The 25716-nt window shown below is 37.9% G+C and overlaps 1 protein-coding gene and 1 long non-coding RNA gene across 2 annotated transcripts; both read left to right on the forward strand.

Annotated features, from left to right (window-relative positions):
* The first annotated feature begins 18498 nt into the window (after positions 1-18498).
* On the forward strand, positions 18499-19689 carry LOC140175488 (uncharacterized). Its single transcript, XR_011866302.1, has 3 exons — positions 18499-18848; positions 18958-19512; positions 19622-19689. It is a non-coding gene; the product is annotated as an uncharacterized lncRNA (long non-coding RNA).
* A 72-nt stretch (positions 19690-19761) lies between these two features.
* On the forward strand, positions 19762-20513 carry LOC112717527 (chlorophyll a-b binding protein CP26, chloroplastic-like). The gene is made up of 2 exons (XM_029289389.2): positions 19762-19948; positions 20381-20513. Exons 1-2 carry the CDS (start codon positions 19771-19773, stop codon positions 20497-20499), a joined length of 297 nt encoding a protein of 98 aa, XP_029145222.2. The 5' UTR covers positions 19762-19770; the 3' UTR covers positions 20500-20513.
* The last annotated feature ends 5203 nt before the right edge of the window (positions 20514-25716 follow it).

Here is a 25716-nt window from a genome sequence, read left to right on the forward strand (position 1 = left end):
GGGCAACATCAATCAAACATAATAAAGGCTTCAGAGTAATCAAAATATAAAAGAGAAATTAAATAGTAAAAAAGAATATTAAACCTGGGATCGAGAGTCACTTTAGAAAGCTAAGAGAAGTCCTAAATCCTAATTTCTAAAAACACTACCTAAATCCTAAGAGAGAGAGAGAGGAGAGAACCTCTCTCTCCAAAACTACATCTAAAACATGAAAAGTAAATTAGGAGAAGCATGATCGTGAATGGATGCATTTCCCCCACTTTATAGCCTCTAATCTGTGTTCTCTGGGCCGAAAACTGGGTCAGAAATAGCTCAGAAATCACTTCCAGCGCTTTCTGGTCCGTACAGGTCGCGGAAAAGTGACGTGGCCGCGTCGTCCATGCGACCGCGCGGATTGGGTGTTGGCAAGGTCACGCGTCCGCGTGACTCACGCGTTCGCGTCGCCTGGCGTCGAGGCAACTATGGCAAATTATATATCAAATCGAAACCCCGAACATTAGCTTTCCAACGCAACTAGAACCGCGTCGTTTGGACCTCTATAGCTATAGTTATTGCCGTTTGAGTGCGAAGAGGTCAGGCTGGACAACTTAGCAGTTTTTCTAACTTCTTGCATTCCTTCCACGTTTGCATGCTTCCTTTCCATCCTCCAAGCCATTCTTGCCCTGTAATCTCTGAAATCACTTAACACACATATCAAGGCATCTAATGGTGATAAGAGAGGATTAATAATAAGCAAATATAAGTCCAAAGAAGCATGTTTTCAATCAAAGCACATAATCAGGAAGGAAATATAAAACCATGCAAATAGTATGAATAAGTGGGTAAAGAGTAGATAAAAACCACTTAATTGAGCACAAGATAAACCATAAAATAGTGATTTATCACTAGGCTTTAGGCTTTACAGTTTAGGGTTTATGGTATAGTATTTGGTATTTAGGGTTTGTGATTTAGGGTTTAAGGTTGATGATTTAGGGTTTATCATTGAGTGTTTAGGGTTTATGGGTTAGGTTGTAGGTTTTAAGGTTTAGGATTTATGGTTTGGGGTTGAGAATTTTTAATATAGTTTTTATGCTTTATGGTTTGTGGTTTCGGGTTTAGGGTGTAGGGTTTTATGGTTTACGGTTTATGGTTTGCAGATGAGGGTTTATGGTTTAGTGTTTAGGGTTCATAGTTTAGGGTTTCGGCTTTAGGGTTTGTGGTTTAGGATTTACGGTGTAGGGTGTAGGGTATATGGTTGATGGTTTGGGGTTAAAGGTTTATGCTTTAGGGTTTAGGTTTTGTGGTTTAGGGTTTATGGTGTAAGGTTTAGTGTTTAGGGTGCAGGGTTTATGGTTTGGGGTAGAGGGTTTATGGTTTTGGGTTTAGGGTCTAGGGTTTATAATTTGGGGTTGAAGGTTTATGGCTTAGGGTTTATGGTTTGTGGTTTAGGGTTTAGTGTGTAGGGTTTAGGGTTTAGGGTTTATGGTTTGGGGTTGAGGGTATATGGTACAGGGTTTAGGGTTTATAGTTTAGGGTTTAGTCTTTAGGGTTTGTGGTTTATGGTCTGGGGTTGAGGGTTTATGATTTAGGGTTTAGGGCTTATTGTTTATGGTTTAGGGTTTAGGGTTTATGGTCTGGGTTGAGGGTTAGGGTTTAGGGTTTATGGTCTGGGGTTGAGGGTTTATGATTTAGGGTTTAGTGCTTAGTGTTTATGGTTTAGGGTTTAGGGTTTATAATTTAGGGTTTATGCTTTAGGGTTTGTAGTTTAGAGTTTATGGTGTAGGATTTCGGTTTTCGGGTTTATAGTTTGGGGTTGAGGGTTTATGGTTTATGGTTTATGCTTTAGGGTTTGTGGTTTAGGGTTTAGGGTATAGGGTTTAAGTTTTAGGGTTTATGGTTTGGTGTTGAGGGTTTATGGTTTAGGGTTTAGGGTTTATAGTTTAAGGATTAGGCTTTAGTGTTCGTGGTTAGGGTTTAAGCTTTAGAGCTTAGGGTATAGGCTTTAGAGTTTGGGTTTAGGGTTTAAGGTTTAAAGTTTAGTGTTTGGGTTTTAGTGTTTGTAGTTTAGGGTTTAAGGTTGATGATTTAGGGTTTAGGATTTAGGGTTAAGGGTATAGGGTTATGGTTTAGGGTTTATGGTTTGGGCTTTAGCATTTTTGGTTTAGGGTTTTGGCTTTAAGGTTTGTGGTTTAGGGTTTAGGGTGTAGGGCTTTAGGGATTAAGGTTTACGGTTTGGGGTTGAGGGTTTATGGTTTAGAGTTTAGGGTTTATAGTTTAAGGTTTATGCTTTAGGGTTTGTGGTTTTTGATTTAGGGTGTAGGGTTTAGGGTTTAAGGTTTATGGTTTGAGGTTGAAGGTTTGTGGTTTAGGGTTTAGGGTTTGTGGTTTAGGGTTTAGAGTGTAGGGTTTAGGGTTTAGGGTTTATGGTCTGGGGTTGAGGGTTTATGCTTTAGGGTTTTGGGTTTAGGGTTTATGGTTTGGGGTTGCAGGTTTATGGTTTAGGGTTTAGTATATGTGGTTTAGGGTTTAGTCTTTTGGGTTTGTGGTTTATGGTTTAGGGTGTTTGGGTGATGCGTAGCAGATGTTAACCAATTAAGAGATTTCAATTAAGAGAACAGCGTTGCACATATAGCTCTTAAACTAACTCTCACCCACAATTCCTAGTTCGCTCCCTTGTGGAGATCTAGCGTTTGTAGGTATACAATTAGCTAACAGTGTCCAATTTAACTAAGCACTTGAGCATTCCAACTCAAGTATCTTCTCTTGATTAACCCCCATGTCAAGTGGAATTTCTACTCCATCGACAAGAATAAAATACTTGCAGAAATAGTAGGAGAAAACATGATAAATAAAATAAGGATTGGAAATTGATTAAAGGAAAAGGTAGTGAACTGTATTGATAAATCCAAACGTAACATAAGTATCTGAACAGGAATAATAAATAACCAAAAGAATATGAGAATAGGGAAACAAACTAGAATAGTACTTCCACGGAGGTATTGGCTATTCAATATCCAAAGCAAAAGCAATAAACTAAAATCCTATCAACGTAAAGCAAACCTAAAGCAGTAGTAATATTCAGATCTAAAACTAAAACTATACTAATATCAATGTAAATGAATGTGTGTCGATGTGTGTTGAGTTTCTGCATGTTGCCTCGCTTTATTCTGTGTTTCTGGGCCAAAAATTAGGTTAAAACGCGGCCCGCAATTGTCTCCAGCGCATTCTGTAATTTCTGCAGATCACGCAGGTCACGCGTACGCGTCATCCACGCGTTCGTGTCATTCAGCCGTTTTCCTTGTCACGCGTTCGCGTCATTTGTGCCGACTCTGATCTATGTGATTGCATCAGGCACGCGTTTGCATCGCTTGTGAATTTTCCATTTCGCGCGCTCGCGTGGGCCATGTGCTTGCGTTAGTGTTCGCTGGTCATCTCCTTGTTTTCTTGTGCTCCTTCCATTTTTGCAAGCTTCCTCTCAATTCTCTAAGCCATTCCTGCCCTATGAGGCCTGAAACACTTAACACATGGATCACAACATCGAATGGTACAAAGGAGAATAAAAATACATAATTAAAAGATCTAAAGGAAGTAAGTTTTCAACCATGGACAATTTTTGGGAAGGAATTGTAAATACATGCAAAACCACTCAATTAAACACAATATAAATCATAAAATAATGGTTTATCAACCTCCCCACACTTAAACATTAGCATGTCCTCATGCTTAGTTAAAGGAGATAAAGTAAATGAGTAGGGAAATGCAAAACTCATGAAATGCAATGCAACCTATCCATATATAAATGCAACTATATGTTTCTTGTCTATTTGGTTACAAGTAAATAAGCTCTTCAAGACAGGCATAATTCAAATTCCACTAATTCAATTCATACAGTAAGAACAGATAAAAATGCAAGAAGATAGCTCATGAAAGCAGGGAACATAGATTTTAAGTATTGAACCCTCACTGATGGTGTATGTGCACTCTAATCTCTCAAATGTATAGGGTAATTACTCTATTCTTCTTTAATCATGCTTTCTAAATTTTGTTCTACACCTAACCAATCAACAATATTTAATACACCAATGCAAACATCATAAGGTATTTTTTTAGGTTGTAATGGGGCTAAGGTAAAGGTAAGGGTGTACATATGGCTAAGTGAGCTTATAAATTAAATAGTATCACATATACATTGATCTTTTATTGACTTGGCATTGGGGTAATTTTGTCCCCTTATTTATTTACTTAATAATTAAATATTATATATATATATATATATATATATATATATATATATTAAACATGAAAATAAACAAAGCTTATCAATGCACATGAAAATTTCTTAATTTTTATAGTTTCACATGAGTAGGTACCCAAATTCCCATTATTTTATCATGACACATTCCCTTTTCAACCCTTGTTCCCACAATCTTCCCATACTCAATTAACATACAATTTCTATCTTAAGCTAACCAAAGATTCAATTGGGATGTTTAATTACTTTTCTGCTTAAGGCTAGTAATGTGGTAAAATATAGAACAAATGGGATTAAAAGGCTCAAAGTGGCTAACAAAGGTAAATAGAATGGTAGGCTTATTTGGGATAAGTGAGTTAAAATAAATAATTGCCTCAATCATATGCAAGCATATAACATATTAAACATTGGACATATAGGATGAAACAAAATATAGATTACAATCTTAGAGAAGTAAACATACACAAATAAATTTCATGGTTAAATAATGTAACCATGTAATTAAGCTAAAAATCTTACAGGTTGTGTGTTCGTAGCTTTTTAAACTATGTTCCAAATACAACTTTAAACAATTTTAACACAAAATTTTTTTGATTTAAATTAGTGAAATTTTTCAAAAATAGGGTCTTAGAAGAAACTTATTATTTTTCAATCAAGTAGAACATGCATGCAATTAATCTGTTACTATGCAATCTATCCTAAACAAAAGAAAAATTAACTAAATATCCTATTTTATTGGTGTTAAGGAAGAGAAATTACCTCCGGAAGTCAGGTACTAACCGACCTTCCCACACATAAGGCGTTGCACCGTCCTCGGTGCCATCTGTCAGGAACAAAGGAGGGCTGGTAGCAGTATCACCACCATCGGGACTGTCATGGCTCCTTATGCTGGTAAATGAAGTGGAGTCTGGGGTATCTGGGTTCACTGTAGGTGGTTGGTCACCAACAAATAGCTCCTTGAGGTATGTAAATCTATGCTTGTTATGGCGCTCTCTTTGCTTTCCTTTCCGCTCAATCCGGTCTAACCTCTCAAGTATCTTGATGAGCGGATAATTTGTATGCTTTTTGGCATTGTTTTTAGCATGTTTTTAGTATAATCTAGTTAGTTTTTAGTATATTTTTATTAGTTTTTAGCTAAAATTCACTTTTCTGGACTTTACTATGAGTTTGTGTGTTTTTCTGTGATTTCAGGTATTTTCTGGCTGAAATTGAGGGTCCTGAGCAAAAATCTGATTCCGAGACCAAAAAGGACTGCAGATGCTGTTGGATTCTGACCTCCCTGCACTCGAAGTAGATTTTCTGGAGCTACAGAAGCCCAATTGGCGCGCTCTCAACGGCATTGGAAAGTAAACATCCTGGGCTTTCCAGCAATGTATAATAGTCCATACTTTGCCCAAGATTTGATGGCCCAAACCGGCGCTCAAAGTCTCCCTCAGAAATTCCAGCGTTAAACGCCGGAACTCGCATAAAACTTGGAGTTAAACGCCCAAACTGGCATGAAAGCTGGCGTTTAACTCCAGAAAACGTCTCTACACATAAAACTTCAATGCTCAGCCCAAGCACACACCAAGTGGACCCAGAAGTGGATTTTTACGTCATTTACTCATTTCTGTACACCCTAGGTTACTAGTTTACTATTAATAGGATCATTTGACATTGTATCAATACCTCATGACACTTTACACGTTTTCTTTGTGTATCTTCCACGGCATGAGTCTCTAAACCCCATGGTTGGGGGTGAGGAGCTCTGCTGTGTCTTGATGGATTAATGCAATTACTACTGTTTCTCATTCAATCATGCTTGCTTCCATTCCAAGATAATACTTGTTCTTAACCCGGATGAATGTGATGATCCGTGACAATCATCATCATTCTCAACTATGAACGTGTGCCTGACAACCACCTCCGTTCTACCTTAGATTAAGTAGTTATCTCTTGGATTCTTTAACCGGAATCTTCGTGGTATAAGCTAGAACTGATGGCGGCATTCAAGAGAATCCGGAAGGTCTAAACCTTGTCTGTGGTATTCTGAGTAGGATTCAATGATTGAGTGACTGTGACGAGCTTCAAACTCCTGAAGGCGGGGCGTTAGTGACAGACGCAAAAGAATCGATGGATTCTATTCCGGCCTGACTGAGAACCGACAGATGAATTCCGCGTGCTGTGACAGAGCATATGCAATCGTTTTCACTGAGAGGATGGGAGGTAGCCATTGACAACGGTGAAACCCTACATACAGCTTGCCATGGAAGGAGACTTGCGTGTTTGAAGAAGAAGACAGTAGGAAAGCCAAAAAGCGTATAAATTATCCGCTCATCAACCATACCCTAAACCCTAAACCCTAGACCCTAAAGACCAAACAATAACCAATAAACCCTAAACCAGAAAGCCTAAACCACAAACATGCCTAACCTTAAAGACCCTAAAGACCAACCATGCCTAACCTCTAAACCATAAAGCCTAAACCCTAAACCACAAACACTAAAGCATAAACCTTAAACCATAAACCCTAAACCCTAAACCACAAACACTAAAACATAAACCCTAACCTATAAACCTTAAACCATAAACCCTTAACCCCAAACCATAAACTGTAAACCCTAAACGCTATACCACAAACCCTAAAGCCTAAACCCTAAACCATAAACTCTAAACCATGAACCTTACACCCTAAACCATAAACCACAAAATCTAAAGCCAAAACCCTAAATTATAAACCCTAATCACTAAACCATAAACCCTCAACACTAAACCATAAACCTTAAATCCTAAACCTTAAACCCTACTCTCTAAATCCTAAACTACAAATCGTAAACACTCAACCATAAATCCTCAACCCCAAACCATAAACCCTAAACCCTAAACCCTACACCCTAAACCACAAGGAATAAAGCGTAAACCCTAAACCCTAAATCTTAAATCCTGAACCCTAAACCCTCAACCCTCAACCCCAAATCATAGACCCTAAACCCTAAACCATACACCCTAAGCCCTAACAACAAACCCTAAAGCCTAAGCCCTAAACCATAACCCTCAACCCTAAACTATAAACCCTAAACCCTAAACCCTAAAGCCTACACCCTAAACCCTAAACCACAAACCTTAAAGCCTAAACCATAAACCCTAAATCCTAAACCGTAAAGGCCAAACCCCAAACGCTAAAGCCTAACGATTAAACCCTAAACCCTAAAGCCTAAACCCTAAACCAAAAACACTAAAGCCTAAACTCAAAACTATAAATCCTAAACCCTAAACCCTCAACCCCAAACCGTAAACCTTAAACCATAGATCCTACACCCAAAAAAAAGACAAACCCTAAAGCCTAAAGCCTAAACCATAAACATGAACCCTCAACACTGCACCCTGAATGATAAATCACAAACCCTAAACCCTAAACCATAAACTATAAACCTTAACCCCTAAACCATAAACCCTCAACACCAACCCATAAACCCTACACCTTAAACCCTAAACCACAAACCCTCATCCCCAAACCATAAACCCGAAACCTTAAACCCAAAACCCTAAACTATAAACCACAAAACCTAAAGCCTACACCCGAAACTATAAACCCTAAACCAAAAACCCTAAACCCCAAGCCATAAACCCTAAGCCCTAAACGCTACACCATAAACCCTTAACCACAAATCCTAAAGCCTAAAGCCTAAACCCTAAACCCTAAACCGTAGACCTTAAACCCTTAACCCAAAAGCCCAAACACTAAACAATAAATCCTTAACCCTAAACCCTAAACCATAGAGCCTAAACTCCAAATACTAAAGCCTAAAACCTAAAGCCTAAAGCCTAAAGCCTAAACTATAAATCCTAAACCATAAACCCTCAACCCTAAACCATAAACCCTAAACCCTATACCCTACACCCTAAAACCTAAATCAAAAACCCTAAAGCCTAAAGCCTAAAATATAAACCCTACACCCTAAACCCTAAACCACAAACCCTAAACCCTAAACAATAAACCCTCAACCCAAACCATAAACCAGAAAACTTAAACCATAATCCCTAACTATAAACCACAAACCCTAAAGCCTATAGCCGAAAGTATAAACCCTAAATCCTAAACCATAAACCATCAACCCTAAACCATAAACCCTAAACTCTACACCTTAAACCCTAAACCACAAAGCCAAAATCATAAACCCTAAACCATAAACCCTCAACCCCAAACCATAAACCCTAAACCACAAACCCTACACCCTAAACCCTAAACCGCAAATCCAAAAGAATAAACCCTAAACCCTAAACCCTAAACCCTAAAATCCAAACACTAAACCGTAAATCCTTAACCCTAAACCCTAAACCTTAAAGCCTAAACTCCAAACCCTAAACCCTAAATCCTAAACCCTAAACCCTAAACCCTAAACCACAAACACTAAAGCCTAAATAGTAAACTATAAACTCTAAACCATAAACCTTCAACCCCAAACCATAAACCCTACACCCTGAACCCAAAACGACAAACCCTAAAGCCTAAACCCTTAACCCTAAACCCTCAACCCCAAACCATAAACCCTAAACCATAACCCCTACACCATAAACCATAAACCACAAACCCTAAAGACTAAACCGTAAACTATAAACCCTAAACCAAAAACCCTAAACCCAAAGCCCGAACACTAACAAAAAAACCATAAACCCTAAAACCTAATGTCTAAACCCCAAATCCTAATGCCTAAACCCTACCGCCTAAACCTTAAAGCACAAACACTAATGCCTAACCCATAAACCATAAACAATAAACCCTAAACCACAAACCCTAAAACATAAACCCTAATCTATAAACCTATACCATAAACCCTCAACCCCAAACCATAAACTCTAAACTCTAAACTCTAAACCACAAACCCTAAAGCCTAAAGCCTAAACCATAAACCTTGAACCCCAAACCATAACCCGTAAACGCTAAACCTTACACCCAAAACCATAAACCACAAACCCAAAAGCCTAAGCCCTAATCTATAAACCTTAAACCCTTAACCATAAACTCTACACCCTAAACCCTAAACCCTAAACCCTAAACCACAAACCCTAAACCCTAAACCCTCAACACCAAACCATAATCCCTAAACCCGAAACGCTACACAATAAACCACAAACCCTCAAGCCTAAACTCTAAACGCTAAACCCTAAACCCTAAACCCTACTCCCTAAACCCTAACCACAAACACTAAAGCCTAAGCCATAAACCATAAACCCTCAACCCTAAACCATAAACCCTAAACCCTAAAGCACAAACCTTAAAGCCTAAACCCTAAACCTTAAACCGTAAAGGCTAAACCCCAAACCCTAAACCCTAAACCCTAAAGACTAAACCCTAAACATTAAAACCTAAACCCTAAACCACAAACACTAAAGCCTAAACCCTATACCACAAACCCTAAAGCCAAAACCCTAAAACATAAACTCTCAACCCCAAACCATAAACTCTAAACCCTAAACCTTACACCCTAGATCATAAACCATAAAATCTAAAGCCTAAACCCTAAACTATAAACCCTAAACACTAAACCATAAACCCTCAACACCACACGATAAACCCTAAATCCTAAACCCTAAACCCTACACCCTAACCCCTAAACCACAAACCCTAAACACTCAACCATAAATCCTCAACCCCAAACCATAAACCCTAAACCCTAAACCCTACACCATAAACCACAAGCCATAAAGCCTAAACCCAAAACACTAAACCCTAAATCCTAAACCCTAAACCATCAACCCTAAATTATAGATCCTAAACATTAAACCATACACCCTAATCCCTAACAACAAACCCTAAAGCCTAAGCACTAAACCATAAACCCTCAACCCCAATCCATAAACCCTAAACCCTAATCCCTAAAGCATACACTCTAAACCCTAAACCACAAACCTTAAAGCCTAAACCCTAAACCGTAAAGGCCAAACTCCAAACCATAAAGCCTAAACCCTAAACCCTAAAGACTAAACCTTAAACCCTAAACCCTAAAGCCTAAACCAGAAACACTAAAGCATAAACCCAAAACTATAAACCCTCAACCCTCAACCCTCAACCCCAAATCGTAAACCTTAAACCCTAAATCCTACACCCTAAAACCTAAATCTCAAACCCTAAAGCCTAAAGCCTAAACCATAAACCCTAAACCCTCAACCCTACACCCTAAACCATAAATCACAAACCTTAAACACTAAACCCTAAACTATAAACCTTAACCCCTAAACCATAAACCCTCAACACCAACCCAAAAACCCTACACCCTAAACCCTAAACCAAAAACCCAAAACCCTAAACCATAAACCCTAAACCTTGAACCCAAAATCTTAAACTATAAACCACAAACCCTAAAGCCTAAACCCGAAACTATAAACCCTAAACTCTAAACAAAAAAACACTCAACCCTAAGCCATAAACCCTAAACGCTAAACCCTACACCCTAAACCCTTAACCACAAATCCTAAAGCCTAAACCCTAAATCCTAAACCCTAAACCCTAAACCCTTAACCCAAAAGACCAAACACTAAACCATAAATCCTTAACCGTAAACCCTAAAACAAAAACAGACTAAACTCCAAACCCTAAAGCCTAAAACCTAAGGCGCAAAGGCTAAACCGTAAACTAAAAACCCTAAACCAAAAACCCTCAACCCCAAACCGTAAACCCTAAACCCTATACCCTACACCCTAAAACCTAAATCAAAAACCCTAAAGTCAAAAGCATAAAACATAAACCCTACACCCTAAACCCTAAACCACAAACCCTAAACCCTAAATCATAAACCCTAACCCCCAAACCATAAACCCTAAACCTTAAACCAAAAACCCTCAACCCCAAACCATAAACCCTAAACCCTAAAACCTACACCCTAAACCCTAAAGCACAAACCTTAAAGCCTAAACCCTAAACCTTAAACCGTAAAGGCTAAACCCCAAACTCTAAAGACTAAACCATAAAGCCTAAACCCTAAACCCTAAACCACAAACACTAAAGCCTAAACCCTATACCACAAAGCCTAAAGCCAAAACCCTAAAACATAAACTCTCAACCCCAAACCATAAACTCTAAACCCTAAACCTTACACCCTAGACCATAAACCACAAAATCTAAAGCCTAAATCCTAAACTATAAACCCTAAATACTAAACAATAAACCCTCAACACCACACTATAAACCCTAAATCCTAAACCCTAAACCCTACACCCTAAACCACAAACCCTAAACACTCAACCATAAATCCTCAACGCCAAATAATAAACCCTAAACCCTAAACCCTACACCATAAACCACAAGCCATAAAGCATAAACCCAAAATACTAAACCCTAAATCCTAAACCCTAAACCCTCAACCCCAAATTATAGACCCTAAACACTAAACTATACACCCTAAACCCTAACAACAAACCCTAAAGCCCAAGCACTAAACCATAAACCCTCAATCCTAAACCCTAATCCCTAAAGCCTACACTCTTAACCCTAAACCACAAACCTTAAAGCCTAAACCCTAAACCATAAAAGCCAAACTCCAAACCATAAAGCCTAAACCCTAAACTATAAAGACTAAACCTTAAACCCTAAAGCCTAAAGCCTAAACCAGAAACACAAAAGCGTAAACCAAAAACTATAAACACTAAACCCTAAACCCTAAACCCCAAACCGTAAACCTTAAACCCTAAATCCTACACCCTAAAACCTAAATCTCAAACCCTAAAGCCTAAAGCCTAAACCATAAACCCTAAACCCTCAACCCTACACAATAAACCATCAATCACAAACCCTAAACACTAAACCCTAAACTATAAACCTTAACCCCTAAACCATAAACCCTCAACACCAACCCATAAACCTTACACCCTAAACCCTAAACCATAAACCCAAAACCCTAAACCATAAACCCTAAATCTAGAACACAAAATCTTAAACTATAAACCACAAACATTAAAGCATAAACCCGAAACTATAAACCCTAAACCCTAAACAAAAAAACACTCAACCCTAAGCAATAAACCCTAAACGCTAAACCCTACACCCTAAACCCTTAACCACAAATCCTAAAGCCTAAACACTAAATCCTAAACCCTAAACCCTAAACCCTTAACCCAAAAGCCCAAACACTAAACCATAAATCCTTAACCATAAACCCTAAAACAAAAACAGCCTAAACTCCAAACCCAAAAGCCTAAACCTAAGGCGCAAAGGCTAAACCATAAACTAAAAACCCTAAACCAAAAACCCTCAACCCCAAACTGTAAACCCTAAACCCTATACCCTACACCCTAAAACCTAAATCACAAACCCTAAAGCCAAAAGCCTAAAATATAAACCCTACACCCTAAACCCTAAACCACAAACCCTAAACCCTAAATCATAAACCCTAACCCCCAAACCATAAACCCTAAACTTAAACCAAAAACCCTCAACCCCAAACCATAAACCCTAAACCCTAAAACCTACACCCTAAACCCTAAAGCACAAACCTTAAAGCCTAAACCCTAAACCTTAAACCATAAAGGCTAAACCCCAAACTCTGAAGACTAAACCCTAAAGCCTAAACCCTAAACCCTAAACCACAAACACTAAAGCCTAAACCCTATACCACAAACCCTAAAGCCAAAACCCTAAAACATAAACTCTCAACCCCAAACCATAAACTCTAAACCCTAAACCTTACACCCTAGACCATAAACCACAAAATCTAAAGCCTAAATCCTAAACTATAAACCCTAAACACTAAACAATAAACCCTCAACACCACACTATAAACCCTAAATCCTAAACCCTAAACCCTACACCCTAAACCACAAACCCTAAACACTCAACCATAAATCCTCAACGCCAAACAATAAACCCTAAACCCTAAACCCTACACCATAAACCACAAGCCATAAAGCCTAAACCCAAAATACTAAACCCTAAATCCTAAACCCTAAACCCTCAACCCCAAATTATAGACCCTAAACACTAAACTATACACCCTAAACCCTAACAACAAACCCTAAAGCCCAAGCACTAAACAATAAACCCTCAATCCTAAACCCTAATCCCTAAAGCCTACACTCTTAACCCTAAACCACAAACCTTAAAGCCTAAACCCTAAACCGTAAAAGCCAAACTCCAAACCATAAAGCCTAAACCCTAAACTATAAAGACTAAACCTTAAACCCTAAAGCCTAAAGCCTAAACCAGAAACACTAAAGCGTAAACCAAAAACTATAAACACTAAACCCTAAACCCTAAACCCCAAACCGTAAACCTTAAACCCTAAATCCTACACCCTAAAACCTAAATCTCAAACCCTAAAGCCTAAAGCCTAAACCATAAACCAGAAACCCTCAACCCTACACCCTAAACCATAAATCACAAACCCTAAACACTAAACCCTAAACTATAAACCTTAACCCCTAAACCATAAACCCTCAACACCAACCCACAAAAACCCTACACCCTAAACCCTAAACCATAAACCCAAAACCCTAAACCATAAACCCTAAACCTTGAACAAAAAATCTTAAACTATAAACCACAAACACTAAAGCATAAACCCGAAACTATAAACCCTAAACCCTAAATAAAAAACCCTCAACCCTAAGCAATAAACCCTAAACGCTAAACCCTACACCCTAAACCCTTAACCACAAATCCTAAAGCCTAAACACTGAATCCTAAACCCTAAACCCTAAACCCTTAACCCAAAAGCCCAAACACTAAACCATAAATCCTTAACCCTAAACCCTAAAACAAAAACAGCCTAAACTCCAAACCCAAAAGCCTAAAACCTAAGGCGCAAAGGCTAAACCGTAAACTAAAAACCCTAAACCAAAAACCCTCAACCCCAAACCATAAATCCTAAACCCTATACCCTACACCCTAAAACCTAAATCACAAACCCTAAAGCCAAAAGCCTAAAATATAAACCCTACACCCTAAACCCTAAACCACAAACCCTAAACCCTAAATCATAAACCCTAACCCCCAAACCATAAACCCTAAACTTAAACCAAAAACCCTCAACCCCAAACCATAAACCCTAAACCCTAAAACCTACACCCTAAACCCTAAAGCACAAACCTTAAAGCCTAAACCCTAAACCTTAAACCATAAAGGCTAAACCCCAAACTCTGAAGACTAAACCCTAAAGCCTAAACCCTAAACCCTAAACCACAAACACTAAAGCCTAAACCCTATACCACAAACCCTAAAGCCAAAACCCTAAAACATAAACTCTCAACCCCAAACCATAAACTCTAAACCCTAAACCTTACACCCTAGACCATAAACCACAAAATCTAAAGCCTAAATCCTAAACTATAAACCCTAAACACTAAACAATAAACCCTCAACACCACACTATAAACCCTAAATCCTAAACCCTAAACCCTACACCCTAAACCACAAACCCTAAACACTCAACCATAAATCCTCAACGCCAAACAATAAACCCTAAACCCTAAACCCTACACCATAAACCACAAGCCATAAAGCCTAAACCCAAAATACTAAACCCTAAATCCTAAACCCTAAACCCTCAACCCCAAATTATAGACCCTAAACACTAAACTATACACCCTAAACCCTAACAACAAACCCTAAAGCCCAAGCACTAAACAATAAACCCTCAATCCTAAACCCTAATCCCTAAAGCCTACACTCTTAACCCTAAACCACAAACCTTAAAGCCTAAACCCTAAACCGTAAAAGCCAAACTCCAAACCATAAAGCCTAAACCCTAAACTATAAAGACTAAACCTTAAACCCTAAAGCCTAAAGCCTAAACCAGAAACACTAAAGCGTAAACCAAAAACTATAAACACTAAACCCTAAACCCTAAACCCCAAACCGTAAACCTTAAACCCTAAATCCTACACCCTAAAACCTAAATCTCAAACCCTAAAGCCTAAAGCCTAAACCATAAACCAGAAACCCTCAACCCTACACCCTAAACCATAAATCACAAACCCTAAACACTAAACCCTAAACTATAAACCTTAACCCCTAAACCATAAACCCTCAACACCAACCCACAAAAACCCTACACCCTAAACCCTAAACCATAAACCCAAACCCTAAACCATAAACCCTAAACCTTGAACAAAAAATCTTAAACTATAAACCACAAACACTAAAGCATAAACCCGAAACTATAAACCCTAAACCCTAAATAAAAAACCCTCAACCCTAAGCAATAAACCCTAAACGCTAAACCCTACACCCTAAACCCTTAACCACAAATCCTAAAGCCTAAACACTGAATCCTAAACCCTAAACCCTAAACCCTTAACCCAAAAGCCCAAACACTAAACCATAAATCCTTAACCCTAAACCCTAAAACAAAAACAGCCTAAACTCCAAACCCAAAAGCCTAAAACCTAAGGCGCAAAGGCTAAACCGTAAACTAAAAACCCTAAACCAAAAACCCTCAACCCCAAACCATAAATCCTAAACCCTATACCCTACACCCTAAAACCTAAATCACAAACCCTAAAGCCAAAAGCCTAAAATATAAACCCTACACCCTAAACCCTAAACCCTAAACCACAAACCCTAAACCCTAAATCATAAACCCTAACCCCCAAACCATAAACCCTAAACCTTAAACCAAAAACCCTCAACCCCAAACCATAAACCCTAAACCCTAAAACCTACACCCTAAACCCTAAAGCACAAACCTTAAAGCCTAAACCCTAAACCTTAAACCGTGCTAGTTTGTCAGGATATACAGGCACATTTTAAAGCGTGCCTATAACCTTTAATTATTTGGGACCCTAAAAAAGTGTGACGATAGAATTCCCACTTAATTTAATTTCTCACTCAAACACTTAATTTCTTTATCAGAATACTCAAAGCAGCCCTCACTTAGAAGTGAGAACCCAAACCCTCGAATATCTCCATTACTCAACTAAGAACCCTAAACTTTCGTAGCCCTCTCTCAGTTCGCAACCCTCTCAGCTCGCAGCCCTCTTCATCATCGAGAAGTGAGAATCCATCGTCATCTTTTAGGTCATAGCCCGCTCTCAACTTGCAACCCTCTATCATTCTCTTGCAACCCTTTATCCATCTTTCGCAACTCTTGGAAACTTCAATCGGTGCTGCCTCCGTCGGTGCACCCTCCATCGGCGCGCCCTCTGTCGACGTTCACTCTCACTCGCAAGGCCTCCATCGGCGCTCACTCTCTCTCGCTCAAACCTTACCTCCATCGATATTGACTCAATCGTCGCTGCCTCTCCCTCAATCGCCGTTCCTCCCTCAATCGGTGTTCAACCCTCACCATAACACAAGAAGGTACGGATTTAAAGATTTAATCCATTTTTGTTTCTCTGTTTCAACCCTCTACAAATTTCTCTATTTCAACCCTCACCATAACGCTGATTAATGTTTTCTTTTCTTATATAATCATCTCTTGCAACTATAATCACCTCTGTTTTTGTTTTGTTTCTATTATGTGGTGAACTCTCTAGTTTGACTACATTCATGTGGGGAATGTGATGGATTATCTATTTTATTATATGTGCTTTGCCTTACCATGACACACATGCATTTGTTCGAATAGTACAGATACTTGATATAAGGTTTGAGTGATATGATCATTTGCTATTTTGTTTGATTATGATGTAAATTGCTTATTGGAATGGTTTCTGATGTTTGTCTTCAATTTTTTGGTAAAGGAATACTAAATGGAGGTTTCTTGAAGGTGTGAGGGTCTCTAATGCACTGCCACCTAGAACGGTCTTGGTGCAGCAGTGTATCTGTGATAAAGGTGTGTTGGAAGTTCTATGCAACTATGTGAGTGCTCAATTTGTTTTCGTTTTTGTATTTGATTTTTGTCTAATGGAATTGAATAGTTAGATAAAAGTTTCAATTACAGGCAGCTCCATCAAAGAAGTTTCAAACTTTCAACCTTCAAGACATGTAATAGGCTTATGTACTGCGGTTTGCATTTCATCAAAAGAAAATTATTTCCTAGCTTAAATGCTGTAATTTTGCAATAATCTGATGGTAGGAAGCTAAGCATTTGACCTGAATCAAATAAGTATCCTCTGTCCATACTCATTTTTTTGGGGCCTGGATATATGTTTTTACTTTTTATCCTAATGTGTTCTCTGCAGATATGATTTAGTATAGAGAGAGTTTTACTAATACAAAAGGGAAATGATTTTATAGAGAAAGTGAACTTCTATGTATTTAATGCCATTGGAAACTTAGATTTTATCTTTCCTATAAAAATTCTTCTATTTTTGTATTCTTCACAAATGCCCTTTGTAAAATCGATAAATATATAAATTCTATCAGCTGCTGTCTGGTATACTAATGTGTTTTCTAGTCCAAATTTTTAAGAGTTTGCTTAATTCATTTTTTAGGTTTCATGGGGAGAATCAAGTATGATTCAAGCTGAAAGGTTATTTTCCTGAACCCAAAGAACAAGGAAATGTTGCTGGAAAACTTCAAAGAACAGATTGCTTTGTTTGTGAGAAGCATCTAGTGGAGCTATGCAATATTCTGGTCTACTTCATCTACCCAACTCAGGTACCAACTTCTAACTAACTGTTTCCTTGAATTTCAGTTCTGTTTTGTGATTTTTTTTTCATTTTCTGTTTCTTGAATATGTGTTATTTGTGAAAATACCTCAATGGACTTCATATGACGAAACACATCATGACTTGTTTCTTCTTCTTCTCTAATATGAACAACTCAATACAATAGCTTCTTAAACAACACCACAATTCAATAATACTGCTATTCAAAATCAATTTCTTTCTATTCATGGTGCCCATTTAGTAGGGTGTTGAGTTGGGGGGAAGGATATTACAATAGAGACATTAAGACAAGGAAGACAAGACAAGGAGTGGAACTCAATTCTGATCAGATAGGGTTGCAGCGGAGTGAGCAGCTTCGAGAGTTATACAAGTCCCTCAAAGTTATAGATGCCAGCCCTCAAAATAAGGTTGTTTTGTGTGTTGGGTTAAGTTTTCTTCAAACAAAAATGGTAGCTGTTGTTAGCATTGGTTTTTCCAATAGAATCTGAGTCTCCGGCGAGAGAAATAGAAAAAAAAGATTTGAGAAAAAAAGGTTTTTCCATGAGCATTGGTTTTTTTTTTGCCTTTTGACTTTTCAGTATGAATCTAGCTAAATACATACTTTTTTTTCTTATCTTGACACAATTTACAGCAACTTCACCAATGCTCTCCCTTTGGTACGTGTTCTTCGTGTGATTAGGTCAAATTGTAAATAATTAAAGGCCAAATATTCATGTTGGAGCTTAATGGGATGTGTGATTTTGATTTTTGATGTGTTGTTTCTGTTTCAGGTGAAGTACTACTCTGAGAATAACAAGAGGCTTATTCACTTCTCTACTTGTGAAGTTGCATTTATTCTACCCTGCAGAGGTCAGTAACTCTTCATAACTTAATTGTTATCAGATCTCATTATCCTTCTTGTTACTGCAGCTGTGCTATTAGAACTCCTTTTTTTATTTTTTACTTTTTATTTCGTATCTTATCTGAAATTGTTAGTTATAATGGCTTTCCAAAAGGATTTTATCGAAATGTTCAATCATAGGCATTTAGTTGACACTTTTCGAGACTATAAGTATCTGGGAACCCGAAACCGTGTTGATGGAACAGTTGGGGAGTAAGCAGCTCAATTATTTATCCATTATGCTTTCTTGTCCTTCTTTTCTTTTTATAATAAAACTTATTTATGAACTTCTCATCATTTCCACTCTTATTCCACTGTCAAGGTACAAGTGGATGACTTTTGGAGAAGCAGGTACTGCACGGTCAGCTATAGGCTCTGGTCTAATTTATTATGGAATTCCAAAGGTTAATTCTATAATATAGTCATGAACCTCAATTATTTATTTCAATACTTGGCATATATTATTACCTAACCACTGGTACGTGCATTTCCAGGAGCTTGCTCTCCCTTTTCTTTTTATTATTTTCTATTTTATAAAAGAAACACAAAATATTTCTTTTTACTATTTTTTTCTTTGCACTAACATGGTGATTGTAGTTTCTTACCACCATCTGTAGTTGCTAATGATTTATAATTTTATTTATTCAAGAAGCATCATTTATGATTTCATTGCTAAGTACTTGTTACCACTTGCCTTTTTCTGCCTTGGATGTTGTGTGCATGAAATGCTTTCCTTGGTAATGGTCACTTTATAGAACATTCTTCATTTATCCTTCTGCTAAACGGATTCTCTTCAGGGGGCTGTCTTGACCCATGCAAACTTCATTGAAAATGTTGCTGGGACCACTATGGATGAAAAATTTGGCCCTTCTGATGTGTGAGTTCATTTTGAATGCCTACGTCATATTGTCCAGTAGTATTATTGTCATATTTTGGCTCATAAAATATTCTAAATGTTCTTTCTCTGGATTCCTTTTTATTTTCAGTTATATATCATATCTCCCTTTAGCACACATTTATGAGCTGACAAACCAAGTCATGCATGTATAGTTTGATGAGACTCAGATCACACATCTGCCAAAAGAGGTCCAGAAGATATTGAGGTTAGAACATGGCTTTAATTGGGGTGTCAGAGATGCTTGGAAACCCCATCAAGTTGAGTGGTGCAACAAGGTCAGCACCATCAGCTTCTAGCCCTGCCACCTTCGAGACTGTGGCTCTCTTTGGTAAGAAGAAGGCAGCACAACCTCCTCCTTCAAAGAAAGCCGCTACTACTGTCACTCCTGCCAATGATGAACTCGCCAAGTGGTATGGTAAGTGGTTGCTCCTATCTTCACATCCTTTCTTTCTTTTGTTCTTTACCATATCTAATCTAGTTACTAGAAAAACTTCTACATGAACTACTTTTTATTAAATTATAAGTATTCTTTAAGCGGAAATTCAGTATAGAATATGCAAATAAACTGAGAGAACCAAAGTAGCTAACAAGTCCATAGAGTATAGACATGGTTGTGCTCTTTTGACAATGTAATTTGTTGAAATATGGTAACCGAGAAAGGAAGAGAAGGAACTAACAAAGTTTGACTTAGCAGTAAGAGGAGGGTAACTTATTACTATAGCCTATAATCTCCTAATTAGTCCTAATTAAGTTCTTGTAATGAACTAACAAAGTTTTTTTATATACTCTAGTTGTACAATTCAAGGTAGGAAACTAGTTTCTGATCATTGCTTCCATTTGGTGATAGGTCCTGACAGAAGGATCTTCTTGCCAGAGGGTCTCTTGGACCAATCCAAGATCCCACCATACTTGACTGGAGAAGTGCCTAGAGAGTATGTGGATTCTTCTGTAGCTAGTTCCCTTTGAATCCTAAACATTGTGAAACTTTGACTTGTTTTGCTTAAATTTTCTTTGATATTTGTTGATGCAACTATGGTTATGATCCTTTTGTTCTCAGCAAGAAGCCGGAGGACTTTGCCATGTATGTCTTAACACTTTTTGTCAAACTTGATATATATCCTTTTGGTCACATTAGTTTATGAACTGCTTTAAATACATTTATTATTTGAAGTATACTAGTTGATCCCTTTTTTCTGATGTTAAATTGCTCTCTAGTATGCTTGGCAAGTAAATTCACTTTATTGAATGGGAATGATCATCTTTCTTATTCCAGAATTGGTTTCAAGTAGAAAATAAATGTATAAATGCATGCATTAAAAGATGAACAAAGAACTATATCTCTGTTCTCTCCTTGTTTAAGTGAATGCTCATTAGCTCAGGAGCTTGTGTTGAAAAATTTACTCGTAATTAATGAGACTGAGCTTATATTTATGCAGTATAATTGAATGGTTTTGCAGGATTCTGGCTGAAGTTGAAAACCTTGCTACTAATTGTAATGAGACTAAGCTTAAGTTGTATTGTTTCTGTATTTTTTTTCAATTTTTAGTTTTGGAATTCGAACTCAAGATTTATTTTGTATTTGAGTATTAGTTTTTTAATGTATAAAACAATTATCGCAAAAATTGTCACTAATTATTGTTTAATTTATGTTGTACTGAAAGTTGCATGCTATATTTGTAGGTTTAGTAATAAAAAAGGTTTGAAAATTTATATTTTGTAGGTAAAAATAACAAAAAGGATTTTTTTTAATTTTATAAAGCTATTGCGATGCTTTTAAAGTGTGGCCATATAACTGGCTATCGCCACGCTTTAAAGTGTAGCCATATCTTTCTCTATCGGCACGTTTTTAAAGAGTATCCAAAACAAACATTCTAGGACGTTTTAAAAGCGTGGCGATATGTGCACTTTTTGGTACGCTTTTTAAGCGTACCTATAGGTTAAGATCTATGGCTAAGCTTTTAAGCGTGGCAAGAAATGAAAGCGAGCCAACAAAAAAATCGTGCCAATAGAACCACAAAAGTGTGGCGATAGAGCAATCGGCACGCTGGCAGATGTGACCCTTTCAAAAGCGTGCCGAAAGTTCAAAAAGCGTGGCAAAAAGCTATCGGCACGTTTTTTGCACTTTTCGGCACGCTTTTAAAGCGTGACAGAAAGCTTATTTTCTTGTAGTGTCTAAAGCCTAAATCCTAAACTATAAACCCTAAACACTAAACCATAAACCCTCAACACCACACCATAAACCCTAAATCCTAAACCCTAAACATTACACCCTAAACCACAAACCCTAAACACTCAACCATAAATCCTCAACGCCAAACCATAAACCATAAACCCTTAACCCTACACCATAAACCACAAGCCATAAAGCCTAAACCCAAAATACTAAACCCTAAACCATCAACCACAAATTATAGACCCTAAACACTAAACTATACACCCTAAACCCTAACAACAAACCCTAAAGCCCAAGCACTAAACCATAAACCCTCAACCCCAAACCATAAACCCTAAACCCTAATCCCTAAAGCCTACACTCTAAACTCTAAACCACAAACCTTAAAGCCTAAACCCTAAACCGTAAAGGCCAAACTCCAAACCATAAAGCCTAAACCCTAAACCCTAAAGACTAAACATTAAACCCTAAAGCCTAAACCCTAAACCAAAAACACTAAAGCATAAACCTAAAACTATAAACCCTAAACCCTAAACCCTCAATACCAACCCATAAACCCTACACCCTAAACCCTAAACCACAAACCCAAAACCCTAAACCATAAACCCTCAACCCCAAACCATAAACCCTAAACCTTGAACCAAAAATCTTAAACTATAAACCACAAACCGTAAAGCCTAAACCCGAAACCATAAACCCTAAACCCCAAACCAAAAACCCTCAACCCCAAGGCATAAATCCTAAACCCTAAACCCTACACCCTAAACCCTTAACCACCAATCCAAAAGCCTAAATCCTAAATCCTAAATCCTAAACCCTAAATCCTAAACCCTAAAACCTAAACCCTTAACCCAAAAGCCCAAACACTAAACCATAAATCCTTAACCCTAAACCCTAAAACAAAAACAGCCAAAACTCCAAACCCTAAAGCCTAAAACCTAAGGCCTAAAGGCTAAACCGTAAACTATAAACCCTAAACCATAAACTCTAAAACCCAAACCGTAAACCCTAAAGCCTATACCCTACACCCTAAAACCTAAAATACAAACCCTAAACCCTAAACCACAAACCCTAAACCCTAAATCATAAACCCTCAACCCCAAACCATAAACCCTAAACCATAAACCATAAACCCTAAACTATAAACCACAAACCCAAAAGCCTAAACCCAAAACTATAAACCCTAAACCCTAAACCTTAAACCATTAACCCCAAACCATAAACCATAAACCCTAAACCCTAAACCCTAAACCCTACACCCTAAACCCTAAACCACAAAGCCAAAATCTTAAACCCTAAACCAAAAACCCTAAACCCCAAACCATAAACCTTAAACCATAAACCTTACACCCTAAACCATAAACCACAAATCCTAAAGCATAAACCCTAAATCCTAAACCTTATACCTTAAACCCTAAACCCTAAAGCCCAAACACTAGACCGTAGATTCTTAACCCTAAACCCTAAAGCCTAAACTCCAAACCCTAAAGCCAAAACCCTAAAGCCTAAACCCTAATCCACAAACACTAAAGCCTAAACCGTAAACTATAAACCCTAAACCATAAGCCCTCAACCCCAAACCATAAAGCCTACACCCTGAACCCTAAACGTCAAACCCTAAAGCCTAAAGCCTAAACCATAAACCCTCAACCCCAAACCATAAACCCTAAACCCTAACCCCAACACCATAAACCATAAACCACAAACCCTAAAGACTAAACCATAAATAAAAATCCTAAACCCTAAACACTAAACCCAAAGCCAAAACACTAAACAATAAACCCTAAACCCTAAATACAAAACCCTAATTCCTAAACCCAAAAACCTAATGCCTAAACACTAAACCATACCGCCTAAACAGCGCAAACACTAAAGCATAAACCCTAAACACTAAACCACAAACACTACAACATAAACCCTAAACTATAAACCTAAACCATAAACCCTCAATCCCAAACCATAAACTCCAAACCCTAAACCCTAAACCACCAACCCTGAAGCCTAAAGCCTAAACCATAAACCCTCAACCCCAAACCATAACCCCTAAAACCTAAACCTTAAACTCTAAACCATACACCACAAACCAAAAAGTCTAAACCCTAAACTATAAATCCTAAACCCTAAACCATAAACCCTACACCCTAAACCCTAAACCACAAACCTTGAACCCTACACCATAAACCTTCAACACCAAACCATAACCCCTAAACACTAAACCCTACACCATAAACCACAAACCCTAAAGCCTAAACTCTACACCCTAAACCCTAAATCATAAACCCTAAACGTTCACCCCTAAACCATAGACCCTAAACCCTAAACCATACACCCTAAACCCTACCCACAAACCCTATAGCCTAAGCCATAAACCATAAACCCTAAACCCCAAACCATAAACCCTATACCTTAAAACCTACACCCTAAACCGTAAACCACAAATCTCAAAGCATAAACCCTAAACACTAAACCGTAAAGGCTAAACCCCAAACCCTAAAGCCTAAACCCTAAAGACTAAACCATAAGCCCTAAAGCCTGAATCCTAAACCACAAACACTATAGCCTAAACCCTAAACAATAACCCCTAAGCCATAAACCCTAATCCCTCAACTCCAAACTTTAAACCCTAAACCCTAAACCCTAAAGCCTAAACCAAAAACCCTCAACCCTAAACTATAAACCCTAAACCCTCAACCTTACACCCTAAACCATAAGCCATAAACCCTAAAGCCTAAACCCTAAATTATAAACCTTAAACCCTCAACACCAACACATAAACCCTAAACCCTAAATCATACACCCTAAACTCTAAACCATAAACCTTAAACCCTAAACCATAAACAATACAGGCTAAGCCCCAAACCATAAACCCTAAACCTTAAACCCTAAAGACTAAACCCCAAACCTAAACCCTAAACCCTAAACCACAAACACTAAACCCTAAACTATAAACCATAAACCCTAAACCACAAACACTCAACACCAAACCATAAACCCTAAACCCTAAACCTTACACGCTAAAGCCTAAATCACAAACCTTGAAGCCTAAAGCCTAAACCATAAACATTCAACCCCAATCCATAAACCCTAAACCCTTAACCCTACACCTTAACAAATAAACCACTAACCCTAAAGCCTAAACCGTAAACTATAAACCCTAACCCCTAAACCATAAACCCTCAACACCAACCCATAAACCCTAAACCCTAAACCACAAACCATAAACCTTAAACCATAAACCCTAAACCTTAAACCCAAAACCCAAAATTATAAACCACAAACACTAAAGCCTAAACCCGAAACTATAAACCCTAAACCCTATACCCTATACCCTAAATCCTAAACCACAAACCCCAAATCCTTAACCCTAAACCATAAACCCTCAACCCCAAACCATAAACCCTAAACCACAAACCTTACACCCTAAACCCTAAACCACAAATCCTAAAGCATAAACCCTAAACCTTAAACCCTATCCTTTAAACCCTAAACCTTAAAGCCAAAAAACTAGACCGTAAATTCTTAACCCTAAACCCTGAACCCTAAAGCTTAAACTCCAAACCCTAAAGAAAAAACCCTAAACCCTAAACCCTAAACCCTAATCCACAAACACTAAAGCCTAATCTGTAAACTATAAACACTAAACCATAAACCCAACACCCTGAACCCTAAACGTCAAACCTTAAAGCCTAAAGCCTAAACCGTAAACCATCAACCCCAAACCATAAACCCTAAACCCTAACCCCAACAACTTAAACCATAAACCACAAACCCTAAAGACGAAACTGTAAACTATTAATTCTAAACCCTAAACCCTAAACACAAAGCCAAAACACTAAACAATAAAACCTAAACCCTAAACGCTAGACCCTAATTCCTAAACCCCAAAACCTAATGCCTAAACCCTAAACCATACTGCCTAAACCCTAAAGCACAAACACTAAAACCTAAACCCTAAACCCTAAACCACAAATACTAAAACATAAACCCTGAACTATAAACCCAAACCATAA

The sequence above is a fragment of the Arachis hypogaea genome, chromosome 10, assembly GCF_003086295.3.
Source record: "Arachis hypogaea cultivar Tifrunner chromosome 10, arahy.Tifrunner.gnm2.J5K5, whole genome shotgun sequence".
Classification (NCBI taxonomy): Eukaryota; Viridiplantae; Streptophyta; class Magnoliopsida; order Fabales; family Fabaceae; genus Arachis; species Arachis hypogaea.

Coding starts and splice junctions, on each gene's coding strand:
- LOC112717527 (XM_029289389.2), top strand. CDS start 19,771: ATGCTTGGAAACCCCATCAAGTTGAGTGGTGCAACAAGGTCAGCACCA. Junction 19,949..20,380: donor TGAACTCGCCAAGTGGTATG/GTAAGTGGTTGC, acceptor ATTTGGTGATAG/GTCCTGACAGAAGGATCTTC.